Source organism: Hemiscyllium ocellatum, chromosome 22 (genome assembly GCF_020745735.1).
Source record: "Hemiscyllium ocellatum isolate sHemOce1 chromosome 22, sHemOce1.pat.X.cur, whole genome shotgun sequence".
Taxonomy (NCBI): domain Eukaryota; kingdom Metazoa; phylum Chordata; class Chondrichthyes; order Orectolobiformes; family Hemiscylliidae; genus Hemiscyllium; species Hemiscyllium ocellatum.
In genome coordinates this window covers 51,130,235-51,146,852 of record NC_083422.1, presented here as the reverse complement: position 1 = coordinate 51,146,852, position 16,618 = coordinate 51,130,235, and the positions used below count along the sequence as shown (strand labels likewise).

The 16,618-nt window shown below is 44.8% G+C and overlaps 1 protein-coding gene across 1 annotated transcript; it reads right to left on the bottom strand.

The window, feature by feature from the left end:
- Positions 1-1,625: 1,625 nt before the first annotated feature.
- hoga1 (4-hydroxy-2-oxoglutarate aldolase 1) lies at positions 1,626-15,447 on the bottom strand. The gene is made up of 7 exons (XM_060841813.1): positions 15,237-15,447; positions 9,948-10,076; positions 9,210-9,337; positions 7,934-8,068; positions 5,919-6,015; positions 2,635-2,768; positions 1,626-1,948 (listed from the first exon to the last, which is right to left on the bottom strand). Exons 1-7 carry the CDS (start codon positions 15,445-15,447, stop codon positions 1,799-1,801), a joined length of 984 nt encoding a protein of 327 aa, XP_060697796.1. The 3' UTR covers positions 1,626-1,798.
- Positions 15,448-16,618: the final 1,171 nt, after the last annotated feature.

Below are 16,618 nucleotides of genomic sequence, written 5' to 3'. Positions count from 1 at the left end.
CCAGATCCTGTTGTAATCTGAGGTAACCCTCTTCGCTATTCTCTACACCTCCAATTTTGGTGTCATCTGCAAACTTACTAACTGTACCTCTTATGTTCGCATCCAAATCATTTATGTAAATGACAAAAAGTAGAGGGCCCAGCACCAATCCTTGTGGCATTCCACTGGTCACAGGCCTCCAATCTGAAAAACAACCCTCCATCACCATCCTCTGTCTTCTACCTTTGAGCCAGTTCTGTATCCAAATGGCTAGTTCTCCCTGTATTCCATGAGATCTAACCTTGCTAATCACTCTCCCATGGGGAACCTTGTCAAACGCCTTACTGAAGTCCATTTAGATCACATCTACTGCTCTGCCTTCATCAATCTTCTTTGTTACTTCATCAAAAAACTCAATCGTTTGTGAGACATGATTTCCCACGCACAAAGCCATGTTGACTATCCTGAATCAGTCCTTGCCTTTCCAAATACATGTACATCCTGTCCCTCAGGATTCCCTCCAACAACTTGCTCACTGGTCTATAGTTCCCTGGCTTGTCCTTACCACCTTTCTTAAACTGTGGCACCACATTAGCCAACCTCCAGTCTTCCGGCACCTCACCTGTGACTATTGATGATACAAATATCTCAGCAAGAAGCCCGGCAATTACTTCTCTAGCTTCCCACAGAGTTCTCAGGTACACGTGATCACGTCCTGAGGATTTATCCACTTTTAACCGTTTCAAGACATCCAGCATTTCCTCCTCTGTAATCTGGACATTTTGCAAGATATCATCATTTATTTCCCTACAGTCTATATCTTCCATATCCTTTTCCACAGTAAATACTGATGCAAAATATTCATTTAGTATCTCCCCCATTTTCTGTGGCTACACACAAAGGTCGCCTTGCTGATCTTTGAGGGGCCCTATTCTCTCCCTAGTTACCCTTTTGTCCTTAATATATTTGTAAAACCCCTTTGGATTCTCCTTAATTCTATTTGCCAAAGCTATCTCATGTCCCCATTTTGCCCTCCCGATTTCCCTCTTAAGTATACTCCTACTTTCTTTATACTCTAAGGATTCACTCAATCTATCCTGTCTGTATCTGACATATGCTTCCTTCTTTTTCTTAACCAAACCCTCAATTTCTTTAGTCATCCAGCATTTCCTATAGTTACCAGCCTTCCCTTTCACCCTGACAGGAATATACTTACTCTGGATTCTTGTTATCTCATTTCTGAAGGCTTCCCATTTTCCAGCTGTCTCTTTACCTGCGAACATCTGCCTCCAATCAGCTTTTGAATACCGTCAAAATTGGCCTTTTTCCAATTTAGAACTTCAACTTTTAGATCTGGTCTATCCTTTTCCATCACTAATTTAAAAAGAATAGAATTATGATGTTCATTAATAATCCAATTCTGGAGAATCTTATTCAGCCACAGCCTGATGAAAGTGTGAAATTCACTGCCATGTGGAGTACTCAGGGCAAAAGGGCAGAGGGTTATTGGGGGAGATTCTAGGTAGTGCATGTAGAGGATACTGATTGGGGGAGTTAACGGAAAAGGTGACGGGAAGTTTACAGCAAACATTAACCTTGTAATTGATCAAACAGCCAGTTTCTGACCTGCAAACTCTGTGGAACAAAAACAAAATTTCAATGAGGCAGTTCCCCACTTTGCAGATGAAGGTCAGAGTGGCGGGGAGGGAAGATGAGATGCAACTGATTAACCAATTATTTAACAGCACTCAACTTTACACGACTTTGAAAAGCAACTCCATCTCAAGCACATGATCCGTGGAGTTTGCTGTGGACAGGTTCAGAGCCAGCCGTTGGATGTGAAGCTGTTCCGCAAGTCCTTTCTCTCTGCCTCAGTCAAAGGCAGCAGGGGAGAACGACAAAATCCCCCATAATATCCAAACCATCCCATCGCCTCCTTGAGGGCTGCAATGCCATACTTTTGCGTGATCTGCATCAGATAAAAATACTTTGCTCATTATGAAGAAAAGGAAACTCCTTTAACAAAATGCAAACTGAACTACACAGATCATTTTTTCAAATATATCATAAATGCCCAGAATTGATGACAGGACCAACATTTATTGCCAGTCCCTAATTTCTTCTGACTACCTTTTTGAGCTGCTATAGCCTGTGGTGAAGGAATTCTAGGACTTTGACTCAGCAATGGTTTAAAAATTAACCACGGGTTAAAATTTAGTTCGGAGTCAGAATGGTGTGTGCCTTGGTGGGAAAGTTGCAGGAAGTGTCTTTCACCTTTTCAATGGTAGAGGTTATGGGTTCGGAAGTTGTTGTGAAAGGAGTTTGGTGGGTTTCTGCAGCTTGTGGATTGCAGGCTGCCCTGTGGAATGGACCCACCAAACCAAAGACTGACGAGCTACTGTTGCCAACCATCATGAGATGCTTCCAACTTGAAATGCCCTCTCTGTCCACAAGCTACATAGAGCGGGAAGACTGTCTGTAGGCAAAGCATCAACAAGAACACAACCCCACCCATTACTTGGCCTTCCATTCAAAGATTTCCTCTGCTCACCTCATGCCCGTTGGAACCAGGAGCTTATCCTGAAACCAGGGTCTCAAAACAGAATGAAAATCCAGACCCTGCTTTTAAAAACGGAAAGTCAAAGTTATACTCACTGCTGTGTTTGGCTCAATCAGCCTGTATTGAAGTTCTCGGGCTTCTGCCCACTTCCCCTCAAGGCACAGCTTTTCCAGACTGCACAAAGGCTCTCCGAGGACATTGGCAAGCGCACACACACCACCCACAGCCCCTGAACAATCAATCAGGGATAGAAAAAAAATTAAAATTTTGTTAGCAAAGAATAAACATGCATTTTAATAGCATCATTCACATCTTCATAATAGCTGTGGCTACCTCCTGCCCTTTGGAGTCTGAATGACATTCAAGGACCTCACCATTGATGAATGGGGTTACCATTGACCAGACACTGAATTGGACCAGCCATATCAATACCATGCTTATGAGACCAGGTTAGAGGCTGGGAATCCTGCAGCAAACCCTGACTCCCAAAGCCTGTCCACCAGCTACAAGGTAAAAGTCAAGAGTATTATGGAATGAGGTAGATTGGTTCTTGTTCAGCAATAGAGAGAATTGTTATTGAGTGCAGATGGGAATGTGCAGTAATTAGAACAACTATGATCTTATTAAAAGGCACTGACAAAGTGGTCTACTCCTGCTCCCGATTCTCATGTTTGTATGTACTCTCTCGTCTGAACAGATGCAATGCCAACACATTCAGGAAGCTTGACACCATCAGGATACAGCAGTCCACTCAACTGACACCACATTTACGACTTTCAACATTCACTCACACCTTCACCAACACTCAGTGGCAGCAGTGCATACCATCAAAAAGGCTCCTTAGAAAGTACCAGCCAAACACATCACCATCTAGAAGGACAAAGGCAGCAGATACATGGAAACACCACCACCTATACGCTCCCCTCCAAAGCCACCCACCATCCTGACTTGGTGTTGCTGTTCAGTGTCATTGGGTGAAAGTCTGGAACTCCCTCCCTCACCACATTGTGGGCCTACATACACCAATTGCACTGCAGTAATTCAAGAGGCAGCGCACCATCACCTTCTCGAGGGCAATTAGGGATGGGTAATAAATGCTGGCCCAGCCAGTCACACCCACGTCCCGTGAAGTTAAAAAAAAGATTCTGCTTTCAAGTCCCAGTTCAGGGACATGAGACCACAACCTGCACTGACATTTCGGAGATCAGTTCTGAGGGAGTGTGCCCCTTTGCAGTTCCATCAAACCAACCACCTTCTCAGATCAATGGAAAATATCTGGAAAGTAAAAGGGTAGGTTTGCTCCAATATTCTGACCAACATTTATCCCTCTTTATAACACATTACCTAGTCACGATCACATTGCTGTTTGCAAATTGGTGACAACATAATATTTAATTTTAGAAGGAAAGTCACTCTTGCAACATCTACATGGGTAGCAGGTTGATCCTATGATTAGACATTATCCAGGTTCCTCTGTTTGGAAGCCAGCATAGCCTATTCAAGTGAAATAGGTTTGATGCCTCAAACCTGTTCCTTTCTGGCAAAATCTCAACTCCAAAGCTGTATCTAATCCCATGCTGAAACGGTCTCAGGAACTTTTGATGGGGACAGTGTCGAGAGAGCTTTACTTTCAGTTTAAAAGAGCAGACGCAGCTGTACTCTGCAGCTAACCCAATGCTGTGGAATGCTCTGCCAGCAGTGGTGGTAGAGTCAGATACATTAGGGATATTTAAGTGACTCTTGAACAGGCACATGGAAGACAGTACAAAGAAGGGGATGTAGGTTAGTGACACCTTAGGGTCAGATTAAAGGTCAGCACAACATTGAGGACCGAAGGGCCTGTACTGTGCTGTACTGTTCTATGTTTGATGGGCACAGGAAGTAACAAAATGGGAAGAGTTATACTCTGGGCAAATATTCATCATGATGGAATACAAAAGAAAATGGTTACAGTTTTAATAATTACACCCAGCAAATTTATCTTAATAGCAAAAAATACAGCAGTAACATATCTGACAGAAAACATTTAAAATTGGAACCTGAAGTTTTGTCTCTTCTCAAGCATTTACTTAACACTTAATATCATGAATGTTGCAAATCAATTCACAAGAGAGTGTGTTGAGTTACCAACCAATAGCCACACGAGGAGATGCGAGGACAGGTGATAGCGCAAGTTTGATGGTCCATCGTAAAACAGAAAACGTGTCAGAGGTTTACAGTAGGAATTCCAGAGTTCAGTGTCAACAATGGACCAATTACAATCAGGGATGCACAAAAGGTCAGAATCGGAGGACTGACTGGCACAGACTCGATGGGCAGAAGGGCCTTTTCCTGGGCTGTAGACTTCATTGACTATGACTACAGTTGCAGCCACCTCAGATTGTTGGAGGTTTCAGAGTTAGGGAGGGGTTAGGCTACAGAACGATTGTAAATGTGTGTGTGTATTATCATGTCTCCAGCACTGCAATGTATACTTCCAAAAGAACATTCTGGAAATATCAAGTTGAGTGATAGAATTATTCTTTTTCCCTCTCTTCTTCTGGAATAATCTTCTCTTCACATGAAACCTCTTTGAATCAACCCCGTAATCCTACACTGCTCCCAATCACATATTGAACTTTTGATATCTTGTCAAGTTAAAGTAGATTATCTCCCTTAAAGAAAAATTGAACAGTAACCACAGCATGACAAGTGTACCAATGCAGTCAATGTTGCCATTTGCTGACCCTGAGCTTGTTCCTCTCCACCCTGTAAAAAAACACAGTGAGACACAAGCCCAGCAGGAGGGTCAGGATCAGTTACTCCAGTGTATGAAAAGCAGAATTCCATTCCAGTGATTCCTGACTTTAGCTACTCCCCTACCTTCAGTCCATCACATGGTGAACAGACAGCAGCACTCTGCAGCTCAAATTCCGATGTCATTGTGCAGCCCAGCACCCCGCCACATATGTTTTTACTAAGAAGAAAACAAATTGCTGGAAAAACTCAGCAGGTCTGGCATCACCTGTAGGAAGAAAACAGAGTTAACGTTTCAAGCCCAGTGACTTATCATCAGAACTGAGATAGTTGCTATCAGTTCTGTTGAAGGATCATGTGGCTCGAAACATTAACCCTGCTTTCTCTCCACAGATGTCTGATTGAGTTTCTCCATCAATTTCTGTTTCCATTTCAGATTTCCAGCTTTGTTTTATGTTACATTTGCACCGAGTGCCAGTTAGTAAGCATTTCCTCAATAAATAGAAAACATCCAATCACTCACTCAAAGAGGTGGCACCAGCAGAATGGGCCAAATAACCTCCATTTATGTTATGATCATACTCTCCATCTGTGTGAGCAGACCATCCCCAGTTCCCTAACTCCATTATGGGTGGCCTCTTACCTACTGAATAAGCAGAGAGCAGGAATCCAGCTGATCCAGCCAGCACCTGGAAATTCCGGTTCCTGGTTTTGTGGACAATCAGTGCGACTCTTGTGATCTGGGGAAGATGAACTGAAGCATAAAATACCATCTATTGCCAGCCAGCCAATGAGTTATTTGATTTGATTTATTGCTGTCACGTGCACTGATGTGCAGTGAAAAGTGTTGTCTTATGTGCTTTACAGACAGATCGCACTATACAAGTGCATCAGGGTAACAGAACAGAGTGCAGGGTACAGCTGCCAAGAAAGTGCAGAGAGAGCAAGGTCAACATTAACTTAAAGTGGTGCATTCAAAAATCTGATAACAGCGGGGAGGAAGCTGTTCTTTAATCTGTTTGTACATGTACACAAACTTTTATATCTTCTGCTCAATGGAAGAGGGTGGAAGAGAGTATACCCAAGATGGAAGGGGGTCTTTGATTATGTTGGTTTCTTTTCCAAGGCAGTGGGAAGTACAGATGGAGTCAGTGGATGGGAGGCTGGTTATCGTGAGGGTCTGGGTTGTGTTCACGACTCTCTGTAGTTTCTTTCGGACTTAGAAAGAACAGTTATTATATCACACTGTGATGCAGCCAGATGGGATGGTTATAGATAGGACGGGACTTTAAACAGGGCAACAGTCTGTTTACAAACAGCCTCTACAAACTACAGCCAATAGCATTCATAGCTGACACTACCACAACTTCACCTGATAAGAACAGGATTATTTCTCCACAAGATGGAGATAGTGGAGGACACATATGTAGGTACAATCAATCCAAGTCTTTTACGGGGGTTTAGTTCCCAAGAGGGGAGTAGCAAGGCATGACCTGAGTTATCTCATTTAGAACAGGCCACCATAAAATGGTCTGCCCTCCTGTGAAGAAGGGTGCGGCACTGAGCTCAGTGAATCCCCACAGTGCAGAAAAAGAGGACATTCAGCCCATCGAGTGTGCACCAACCCTCTAAAGAGCATCTAGACCCAGCCACCTATCCTATCCCCATAGACCTGCATTTACCATGGCCATTCCACCTAACCTGCACACCTTTGCACTATGACTGTGGGAGGAAAGTAGAACACCCCAGAGGGGACCCATACAGACACTGGGAGATTTGCAAACTCCAAAGGGATAGTCACCCAACGCTTGAATGAAATCGGGGTCCCTGGCGCTAAGAGGCAGCAGTGCTGAGCACTGAGCCACCACACTGCCCCATAGAACAGAAGACATTATGAGCAAGTTTGTAACAATTTTAATAGAGTATGTAATCAGAAGTTTTTCAATTTGCCTCCAAATGTTGAGGGCCCCATTCCAGACAGCTGAGCAGAGAAATTATATCTGACTCTTCCTGGCAGGACAAAAGGATCAGTTCACCGGCAAAACACCTTCCTTGAGATGGGCTATTAAACTGAGGCCACATCCGGCCTCACAGATAACAGATCCCACGGCATTATCCCTCAACTAACACCACTGAAGGAAAGAGAGATTATCTGGTCATCATGACTTTGTTATTTCTGGGATCTCACTGTGCATAGGCTGGTTGATCCCTGCAGAGAGGGTAGTGCCTTGGCTGGAGAACTGGAGATGTCCCCATTGGGAACAGGATCAGGGCCACCCTATGCTCTGATGCCTCCACTTCCTGGCCCATGGACCTCACAGTGTGATCTCTGACAGCAGTAAGGAGGCAGATGCCAGTGGAGACCACAAGATGGCACCATCTTAAACGTACAGCCCAGAGGCGAGGTCAGGAAGCATATCCAGGGTGGAGGAAATCAGGAATTCTCTGCTCCATAGAGGTTGGGTTGGTAAAGGACTGCGGTTCCCGACTGAAAACTTTAACACGGAGATTTTTGCTGAGTAGGAGATAACGTCATGGTTTAGATACAGATAACAATGATTGACCTGAACTATGGGTTAGGTGCCAGGGGCTGAATGGCCTCCTCACATCCCCCTTGCAAGTTAAGAAGAGCAAACAAGGAAGGGGATGATTACTTACATCGCTCCCACTATCCTTCAGCCCGATGATGTTTGGATGTTGAGATAGTGTGAGGATTGCATCCATTGGAAGCTCCAGTGCAGTGTTGCCAGGGACACTGTACAACACAACAGGCACAGGTGAGGCATCTGCTACCTGAATTGAAATCATCAAGAACAATCAAGAGAGTGATTGGTTAGTGTTCTTGTGGCACAGTGGTAGCATCCCTACCTCAGAGCTAGGAAACTGGCATTCAAATCCCACCAGTTCCAGAGGTGGAACAGAGAACAATACAGCACAGAAATGGGACCTTTGGCCCAAACTAAACAATCCTTTTTGCCTGCCCTCCGTTCCTTGTACATTCATGTGCTGCTTTAAAAGCCTCTTTAACACCCCTATCGTATCTGCCTCCACCACCACCTCCCAGCAGCATGATACAAACTCCTACCACTCTTTAAAAAAAAACTTGTCCCTCACATCTCCTTTGAACTTTTCCCCCACTCACCTTAAATGCATGCCCCCTAGTATCAGACATTTTAACTCTGTGAAAAAGATTCTGACGGTCAACCCTATCTATGCATCTTGTAATTTTATAGATTTTTATCTCAAGGTTCTTCTAGAGGTATGCAATAACATCTTGAATAGTTTGATTAGAACATAACACAAGAATGATTGATTGATTAAAAGATCCCATCGCCCAGTGACTCTGGCACACCTCAATGTGGGATCATAGCCAATTTACTCTTTGTTTGTTCCCATACAATAGCAATGTGCTGAAACTACACAATGCTCGAGGTGTGGGAAAAGATATGAGCACACAGCTCTTTATCTACAGTGCATTCGCCATGGCTTCTCACCCCTAAAGCTAGAACATGAAAATCAAAATCAAGTTTGACAATCCAATGTAGTACATATCATTATCACATGGTCAACAACAACAACAAACACAGAAACTGCTAGAAAAACTCAGCAGGTCTGGCAGCATCTGTGCACAGAAAGCAGAAAGTTTTAGGTTCAGTGACCTTTCCTCAGAAGCAAGATCCTTCTCTTCGCTAATTAGCGAGCACCATCACTCACACACACCTTATGGAAAGATCGGTCTCATTATAAAAGTGCGACCAGCGAAAGGTCCCCCTGCAAACACCTTTTATTGAGGCAAGAGAAGAAAAATATCTTTGTCAGCAAGAGGAATATCCAGACGGCCATATACATGAGCAGAAGTTATTTCCCTGTTAACAGCCAGCTATTAACTCCGCTAGGGTTAGGGTTAATGGTTACCCATCTGTGTAACTGTTACCTGCGTATAGTGCTGGATGAAAGCAGCACTGTTCATTCTGCCCCGATAGTAAAATGGAGTGATAACCATCACAGCATTCGCCCCTGCTTCAGCCATCTTGAGTGTCATTGCAATGGTGGCCTCTGTGGCTATTGGGAGCAGAGAGAGAAATTGCCACTTACAATCTGTTTATAGTAACCATGGCAACGAGATCTCATTCACTGACCCGTAACTGACACTGATGGTTAAAGCCTGATGGGGGGGTTGGGGGGGTGTGGCCTACTCCTTGCCCCACGACTGTATTAGAAGGCAGCACCTGCTGTAATTAGGGACAGGCAATAAATTGCTGGCCCTGCCTATGAAATTTGCATCATCTTAAAGCTGGGAAATGTTAGGACAGTTATAAGCTTACAAAGAGTCCAACTACAGCCCACACAACCTTCTCCAGCAACACAACCGTGACTGAGTGTTGCTCTTTCTCTCTCACTCATTGCCCCGGTTCTCTCTCAGATCTATTGCCCAGTGCACAGTTATTTGAAGTGTTTATTCCGGAGTCACATCCATTGGGGTGTCTAGAGGGGTTCATCACATCAGCTTCTGCTGCTCCTGCCACTGTGCCCACTGCTACCCTCCTGAACAACTCTCTCTCTGGGATTAGACCGGTTTTGGTGAGGGGTTCTGCTCCGAATCATGGACCCGTCCTGTTCATGACACACAGAATTCATTTCTTGTCTTGCAATTCTCACAATCGTCACTTACATTCACAGCCTGATCCAGCGACCAGAAGCTTTTCCTCAGGCAGTACCTTCCTCACCCGCCGAACTACTTCAACACGTTCCTCATTGGTCAGGAAGACAAACTCTCCATTGGAGCCCTGAACAACCAGCCCTGCAAACACAAGGAAAGATCATGCATTTAAACAGCACCTGTTTCCACCTTCCAAACGGCTTTCTGGCCAAATGTAGTCTTTTTGGAAGTGTGGTGGTGGGTAGGAACCATCACAGCCAATCTGCACACAGGAAAATCCTGCAAACGGCAAAACATTGTTAATTTGAGAGTTGAATTTTGGTCCAGAGCAGAGGACTCTCCTGCTTTTCTTTGACTTGGTGCCACTGAAATCTCTTACACCCTTCAGGGAGGGCAGGCAGGGTTCATGTCTGAAATACAGAGCCTCTCCATCACTCCCTCAGTATTCACTGCAGGTTTCTGAGGATGAATCTAATGGAATAGACACTGGTGAACCAGTGGGAGCAGAATATTTGGATTTTGATAAAGGTGGTAAGGATGAGAATTTTATAATCAGGACAAGTGTGAGATGATTCACTTTGGTCAGAGTAACCGGAATGCAGAGTACTGGGCTAATGGTAAGATTCTTGGTAGTGTAGATGAGCAGAGAGATGTCGGTGTCCAATACACAGATCCTTGAAAGTTGCCACCCGGGTTGACAGGGTTGTTAAGAAGGCATACAGTGTTTTAGCTTTTATTAACAAAAGGATCGAGTTCTGGAACCATGAGGTTATGCTACAGCTGTACAAAACTCTAGTGCGGCCGCTCTTGGAGTATTGTGTACAGTTCTGGTCACTGCATTGTAAGAAGGATGTGGAAGCTTTGGAAAGGGTGCAGAGGAGATTTACTAGGATGTTGCCTGGTATGAAAGGAATGTCTTACGAGGAAATGCTGAGGGACTGAAGGCTGTTTTTGTTAGAGAGAAGGTTGAGAGGTGACTTAATACAGACACAAGATAATCAGAGGGTTAGATAGGGTGGACAGGGAAAGCCTTTTTCCAAGAATGGTGACAGTGAGCACAAGGGGGCATAGCTTTAAATTGAGGGATGATAGATTTAGGACATATGTCAGAGGTAATTTCTTTACTCAGAGAGTATAAGGGTATGGAATGCTTTGCCTGCAACGGTGGTAGATTCGCCAACTTTAAGTACATTTAAGTCGTCATTGGACAAGCATATGGACATACATGAAATAGTGTAAGTTAGATGGGCTTCAGATTGATATGACAGATCAGCGCAACATCGAGGGCCAAAGGGTCTGTACTGCGCTGTAATGTTCTATGTTCTAAACAAACAATATCCACATTACAGCCAGAATTCTGATAGTTGGGTTGTTGTGTGTGCGCGAGTGTTCGTTCCCAAATGAGGGCCAAAGGCAGAAAAAATAACTCCAATTGTTTGCTGCTGTGTTCTACAGTAAAAAGGCTTTTCATGTTGGAACACTGAGAACCTTAGTCACACATTAATCAAAATGAATGGTCAAAGGGTTTGGTCAGGATGGAGAACTCACCACGTTCAAGGTCCAAGGATCTTGTATGTAATCATTTATCAAATGGGGCCTTAAGCTGTGCAGCCAGTGACCTGGAGCCCGCAATAGTTATTCATACATTAGCAATAAGACAGTGAGGCACCGATTAATCACTACCAATAAAATATCCACATAGCTAATTAAGTATTTACATTGAAAACCCATTAAGCAGAATACGCATCATCAAAGTGAGTTTGGACGGGGGAAGTAGGGACTGACTCAAAAGAGTTGGAGAAGGAAATAAAACACTATATCCCCCACTGCTGTGTCTGCTTTACAAAGGGCTCAGATGATGAGTTCTAGCTGGGTAGGCCATTGCTTGTTACCAAGGGAACTCACCTCAACAAGCCCCCTGGGGAGATTAATTAGTGATACCCAATGGTTATCACACCCCTAATTAGATCATGGGGACTCCGTTTTTTTTATATTAGTGCACGAATCTTTATTCAATTTCCACCACCAGGAAGATAGGAAAACACCCGGGTGGCCAGTGACAAGCAGTGCCCTTCACATTAAGGGCAATGCTGTGTGATCAAACAGTCAAGGGGAGGGCAGAGACTAAATCAAAATAGCGTTGGAGGGGGAAATGATGCACTCCACTCCCTGCGGTGCCCACCTCTCCCTGAACAACTCCAGGGTGTTGGTGGACACCGCGTGCTCCTTCTCCAAGGACACCCGGGCCCTAACGTAGGGACTCAGTTTATTAAATGAAGACTGGCACTTAACATTAGACACTCATTAGAATTGAATTAGCTTTATTGTCTCATGTACTCAGGAGTACAGTGAAAAGTTTACAAGTCACCACTCATAGCACCATCTTAGGTACAGAGGTACAGACAATAGACAATAGGTGCAGGAGTAGGCCATTCAGCCCTTCGAGCCTGCACCACCATTCAATATGATCATGGCTGATCATCCTTAATCAGTATCCTGTTCCTGCCTTATCTCCATAACCCTTGATTCTACTATCCTTGAGAGCTCTATCCAACTCTTTCTTAAATTAATCCAGAGACTGGGCCTCCACTGCCCTGTGGGGCAGAGCATTCCACACAGCTACCACTCTCTGGGTGAAGAATTTTCTCCTCATCTCTGTCCTAAATGGTCTACACCGTATTTTTAAGCTGTGTCCTCTGGTTCGGCACTCACCCATCAGCGGAAACATGTTTCCTGCCTCCAGAGTGTCCAATCCTTTAATAATCTTATATGTCTCAATCAGATCCCCTCTCAGTCTTCTAAACTCAAGGGTATACAAGCCCAGTCACTCCAGTCTTTCAGTGTAAGGTAATCCCGTCGTTCCAGGAATTGACCTTGTGAACCTACGCTGCACTCCCTCAATAGCCAGAATGTCTTTCCTCAAATTTGGAGACCAGAACTGCACACAGTACTCCAGGTGTGGTCTCACCAGGGCCCTGTACAGCTGCAGAAGAATCTGTACTACAGATTCTGGAGTACAAATTCTTACGAAAAGTAACTAGAAAAATACAAAAAAACCCCAGAAAGTCCAGCATTACAAACCTTCAAATGGTAGAAATTCTTACTAATAAGTTAGAGAAATAGAGAAATAACAATTTCAGAATAACAGTCCTTCCACAATAATGTAATACATGAAGAAAAAGTGGAATTTAAGAAAGGAGCCGAGGTCATGAACATTCTGGCTCAGGCTGAGACAGTGGCTACAGGGACGGGGGAATGGAGCTTGTACCAGTGATTGAGGATGACAACTTTGGTTTTCAGATTAATTAGCCAATGGGAACTGCAGTTCAATGGTGACTATTTGCATTTACATGGCATTTTTATTGTGGTGAAAAGGTCCAAAAGAAGTGGACAGGAGCAATAGAATTATAGAATCCCTACAGTGTGGAAGCAGGCCATTCGACCCATCAAGTGCGCACCGACCATCTGCCAACCTATCCCTGTAACCCTGTATATCCCATGGCTAATCCACCTAACCAACACATCCCTGGACACTATGGGTAATTTAGCATGGCCAATTCACCTGCACATACAGATGTACAGCATGGAAACAGACCCTTCAGTCCAACTTATCCATGCCGACCAGATATCCTAATCTAATCTAGTCCCATTTGCCAGTATCCAGCCCATATTGCTCCAAACTCTTCCTATTCATATAGTCATTCTGATGCCTTTCAAATGTTGCAATTGTACTAGCCTCCACTCTTTGGACTGTGGGAGGGAACCAGAACACCCATACAAAACCCACAGGAGAAGTGTGCAAAGTCCACCAAGACAGTCACCCGAGGGTAGAATTGAACCAGAGTTCCTGGCGCTGTGAGGCAATAGTGCTAACCACTGAGCCACCTTGCCATCCAAAGCAGAAGATATTAGGACAAAAGCTTGGTCAAATTAAATGCTGCAAGTACAAGAGCAGATCAAAGGCTGGGAATTCTGCCAAATCTAACTGACTTGCTCACTCCCCGTAATCTGTCCATCACCTACAAAGCACAAGTCAGCTGTGTGATGGAATATTCTTCACTTGCCTGGATGGATACAGCTCCAACAACACTCAAGAAGCTTAACAACAACAAGTAAAAATCAAGGTGCACTTGATTAGAAATCCCATTCACCACCTTCAGCATTTAACCACTTCACCACTGAAGCTCAGTGTGCACCATCTACAAGGAGGAATAACCATCAAGGCTGCTTCAGCAGCACCATCCAAACTCATGACCACTTCCATCTATAAGGACAAGGGCAGCAGGTACAAGGGAACACCACCACCTTCAAGTTCCCCTCCAAGACACTCACCATCCTGACTTGGAAATATGTGTCGATGGGTCAAAATCTTGGAATTTCCTCCCTAAAGGCATTGTGGACCAACCCAGAGCACATGAACTGTGGTGGTTCAAGAAGGCAGCTCACCACCACCTTCTCAAGTCAAGAAGTGTGGTACTGGAAAAGCGCAGCAGTCAGGCAGCATCCAAGGAGCAGGAGAGTCGACATTTTGAGCATTCTTGATGAAGAGCTTATGCTCAAAATATCGACTCTCCTGCTCCTCGGATGCTGCCTGACCGGATGTGCATTTCCAGCGCAACACTTTTCGACTCTGATCTCCAGCATTTGCAGCGTTCACTTTCTCCCTGTTTTTTAACCACCCTCTCAGGGGACAAGTAGGGATGGGCAATAAATACTAGCCCACCCAGCAATGCCTATATCCTGTGAATGAATTGGAATAAAAAGCATCTTGAAGTTAGAGAGGGTTAGGGAGTGAATTCCAAACCTTAGGGTTCAGGCAGCTGAGGGCTAATGGTGGATGGAAATCACGGAGTGGGGAAAATAGGATAAGACGGGAGGAATGCCGAGAGTTTGGACAGTTGTGGGTCTGGAGGAGATAGGGAGGGAATTAGAACATGGTGGATTGGAGCAGAGTGTCACATTTGTGGTGTCACTGGGTAGGATCACAATTTGATTCCTGATGAAGTGTGTTTGCCCGAAACATCGATTTTCCTGCTCCTCGGATGCTGCCTGACCTGCTGTGCTTTTCTAGCACCACTCTAATCTAGAATCTGATCTCCAGCATCTGCAGTCCTCACTTTCGCCTTGTCCCACTCAAAGTTGGCAAGTTCAGAGGGCAATGGGTAACTGTAGCTTGGTGTGTTGGGTTACAGAGGACTTGAAAGACAGCATTAAAAGAGTGATAACGACTGTCCCCAGATAGTTTCCCATTGATAAATAGTTTTAAATAAAAAAAAAGGAATGAAGAATGTCATAAAGTACCTCGGAATGGAATCTTGCTCAACTCCTGGACATTGTTCTCCAATTGCTGATATAGCAGCCGGCCCTTCTGGTCAAACGGGCTAACTATCGGAGGATAAATACCCCCCAGGTCCAGCTGACTCCCTGAGCTGAGGCATCTGACTTGCCTCAGCCCCCTCCCAAATACCCTCCACTCCAAACACTTCCAGATTATAGCTTTCCCCAAAAACATATTGCCCCCAGCAGGAACGCAACTTTTCTGTAGCTCTGTCACAAGTTAGCCAGTGACCCGGAACCTTCAGTCTGTTCACAACCACGCCCCCCTCATCTCCCTACTCGGTAGACATTGCTTACTATTTCAGAAAAGGAGGTTACAAATATTGTTTTTACCAACGGAGAAGGTTTTTTTTTTATACCAAGGTTAGAAAGTTTTTGCAATGTTTGGGATGAAGTTGGAACGCGCTAAGAGAGCTGGCAAATGGCCCGCTGGGGTGTGTTCAGCGCTGAGCATGAGAGAGCCAGAGGTTCACAGACTGAGAGTTTATTATTACTGTGCCTGCACAGCCTGTCAGCCACAGGCATTGTCAATAATACTGACCTTTCTCCTTATTACACTTCCAGTCCTAATCCTGGATTCAAACCTGAATCTCAATTCTTAACCTTATCAGAATTCTTAACTCCTCATCTTACTCCAAATTCCTGATCACAACCTCTGACCCCAATTACAGACCCCAAACCCAGACTCTTAACTACAACCTCTGACCCAGACTCTTCCCACAGTCCCCAGACCCATCCTGGTGACCCTGATCACAACCCCACGAATCCAGACCCTAGCCACAACCCAAATGGGTGGCACAGTGCCAGAGACCCGGGTTCAATTCCCACCTCGGGCGACTGACTATGTGGAGTTTGCACATTCTCCCTGTGTCTGCGCAGGTCCCCCTCTGGGTGCTCCGGTTTCCACAGTCCAAAGATGTGCAGGTCAGGTGAATTGGCCATGCTAAATTGCCCGTAGTGTTAGGTGAAGGGGCAAATGTAGGGGTATGGGTGGGTTACACTTTGGCAGGTCGGTGTGGACCTGTTGGGCTGAAGGGCCTGCTTCCACACTGTAAGTAATCTAGTCTAATCTAAAACAACCTGTGACCCTGATCACAACACTGCACATTCAGACCCTAACCACAATCCGTGACCCTGATCACAACCCCACAAATCCAGACCCTAACCACAACCTGTGACCCTAATCACAACCCCGCAAATTCAGACCCATATCCACAACCTCTGATACTAACAACAATCTTTGACCCTGATAACAATCGCAAATCTAGATTCTAACCACAATCTCTGACCCAGACTCTGGCGACAATCTGTGACATCAGACTCTAACTACATCTCTGACCCTGACC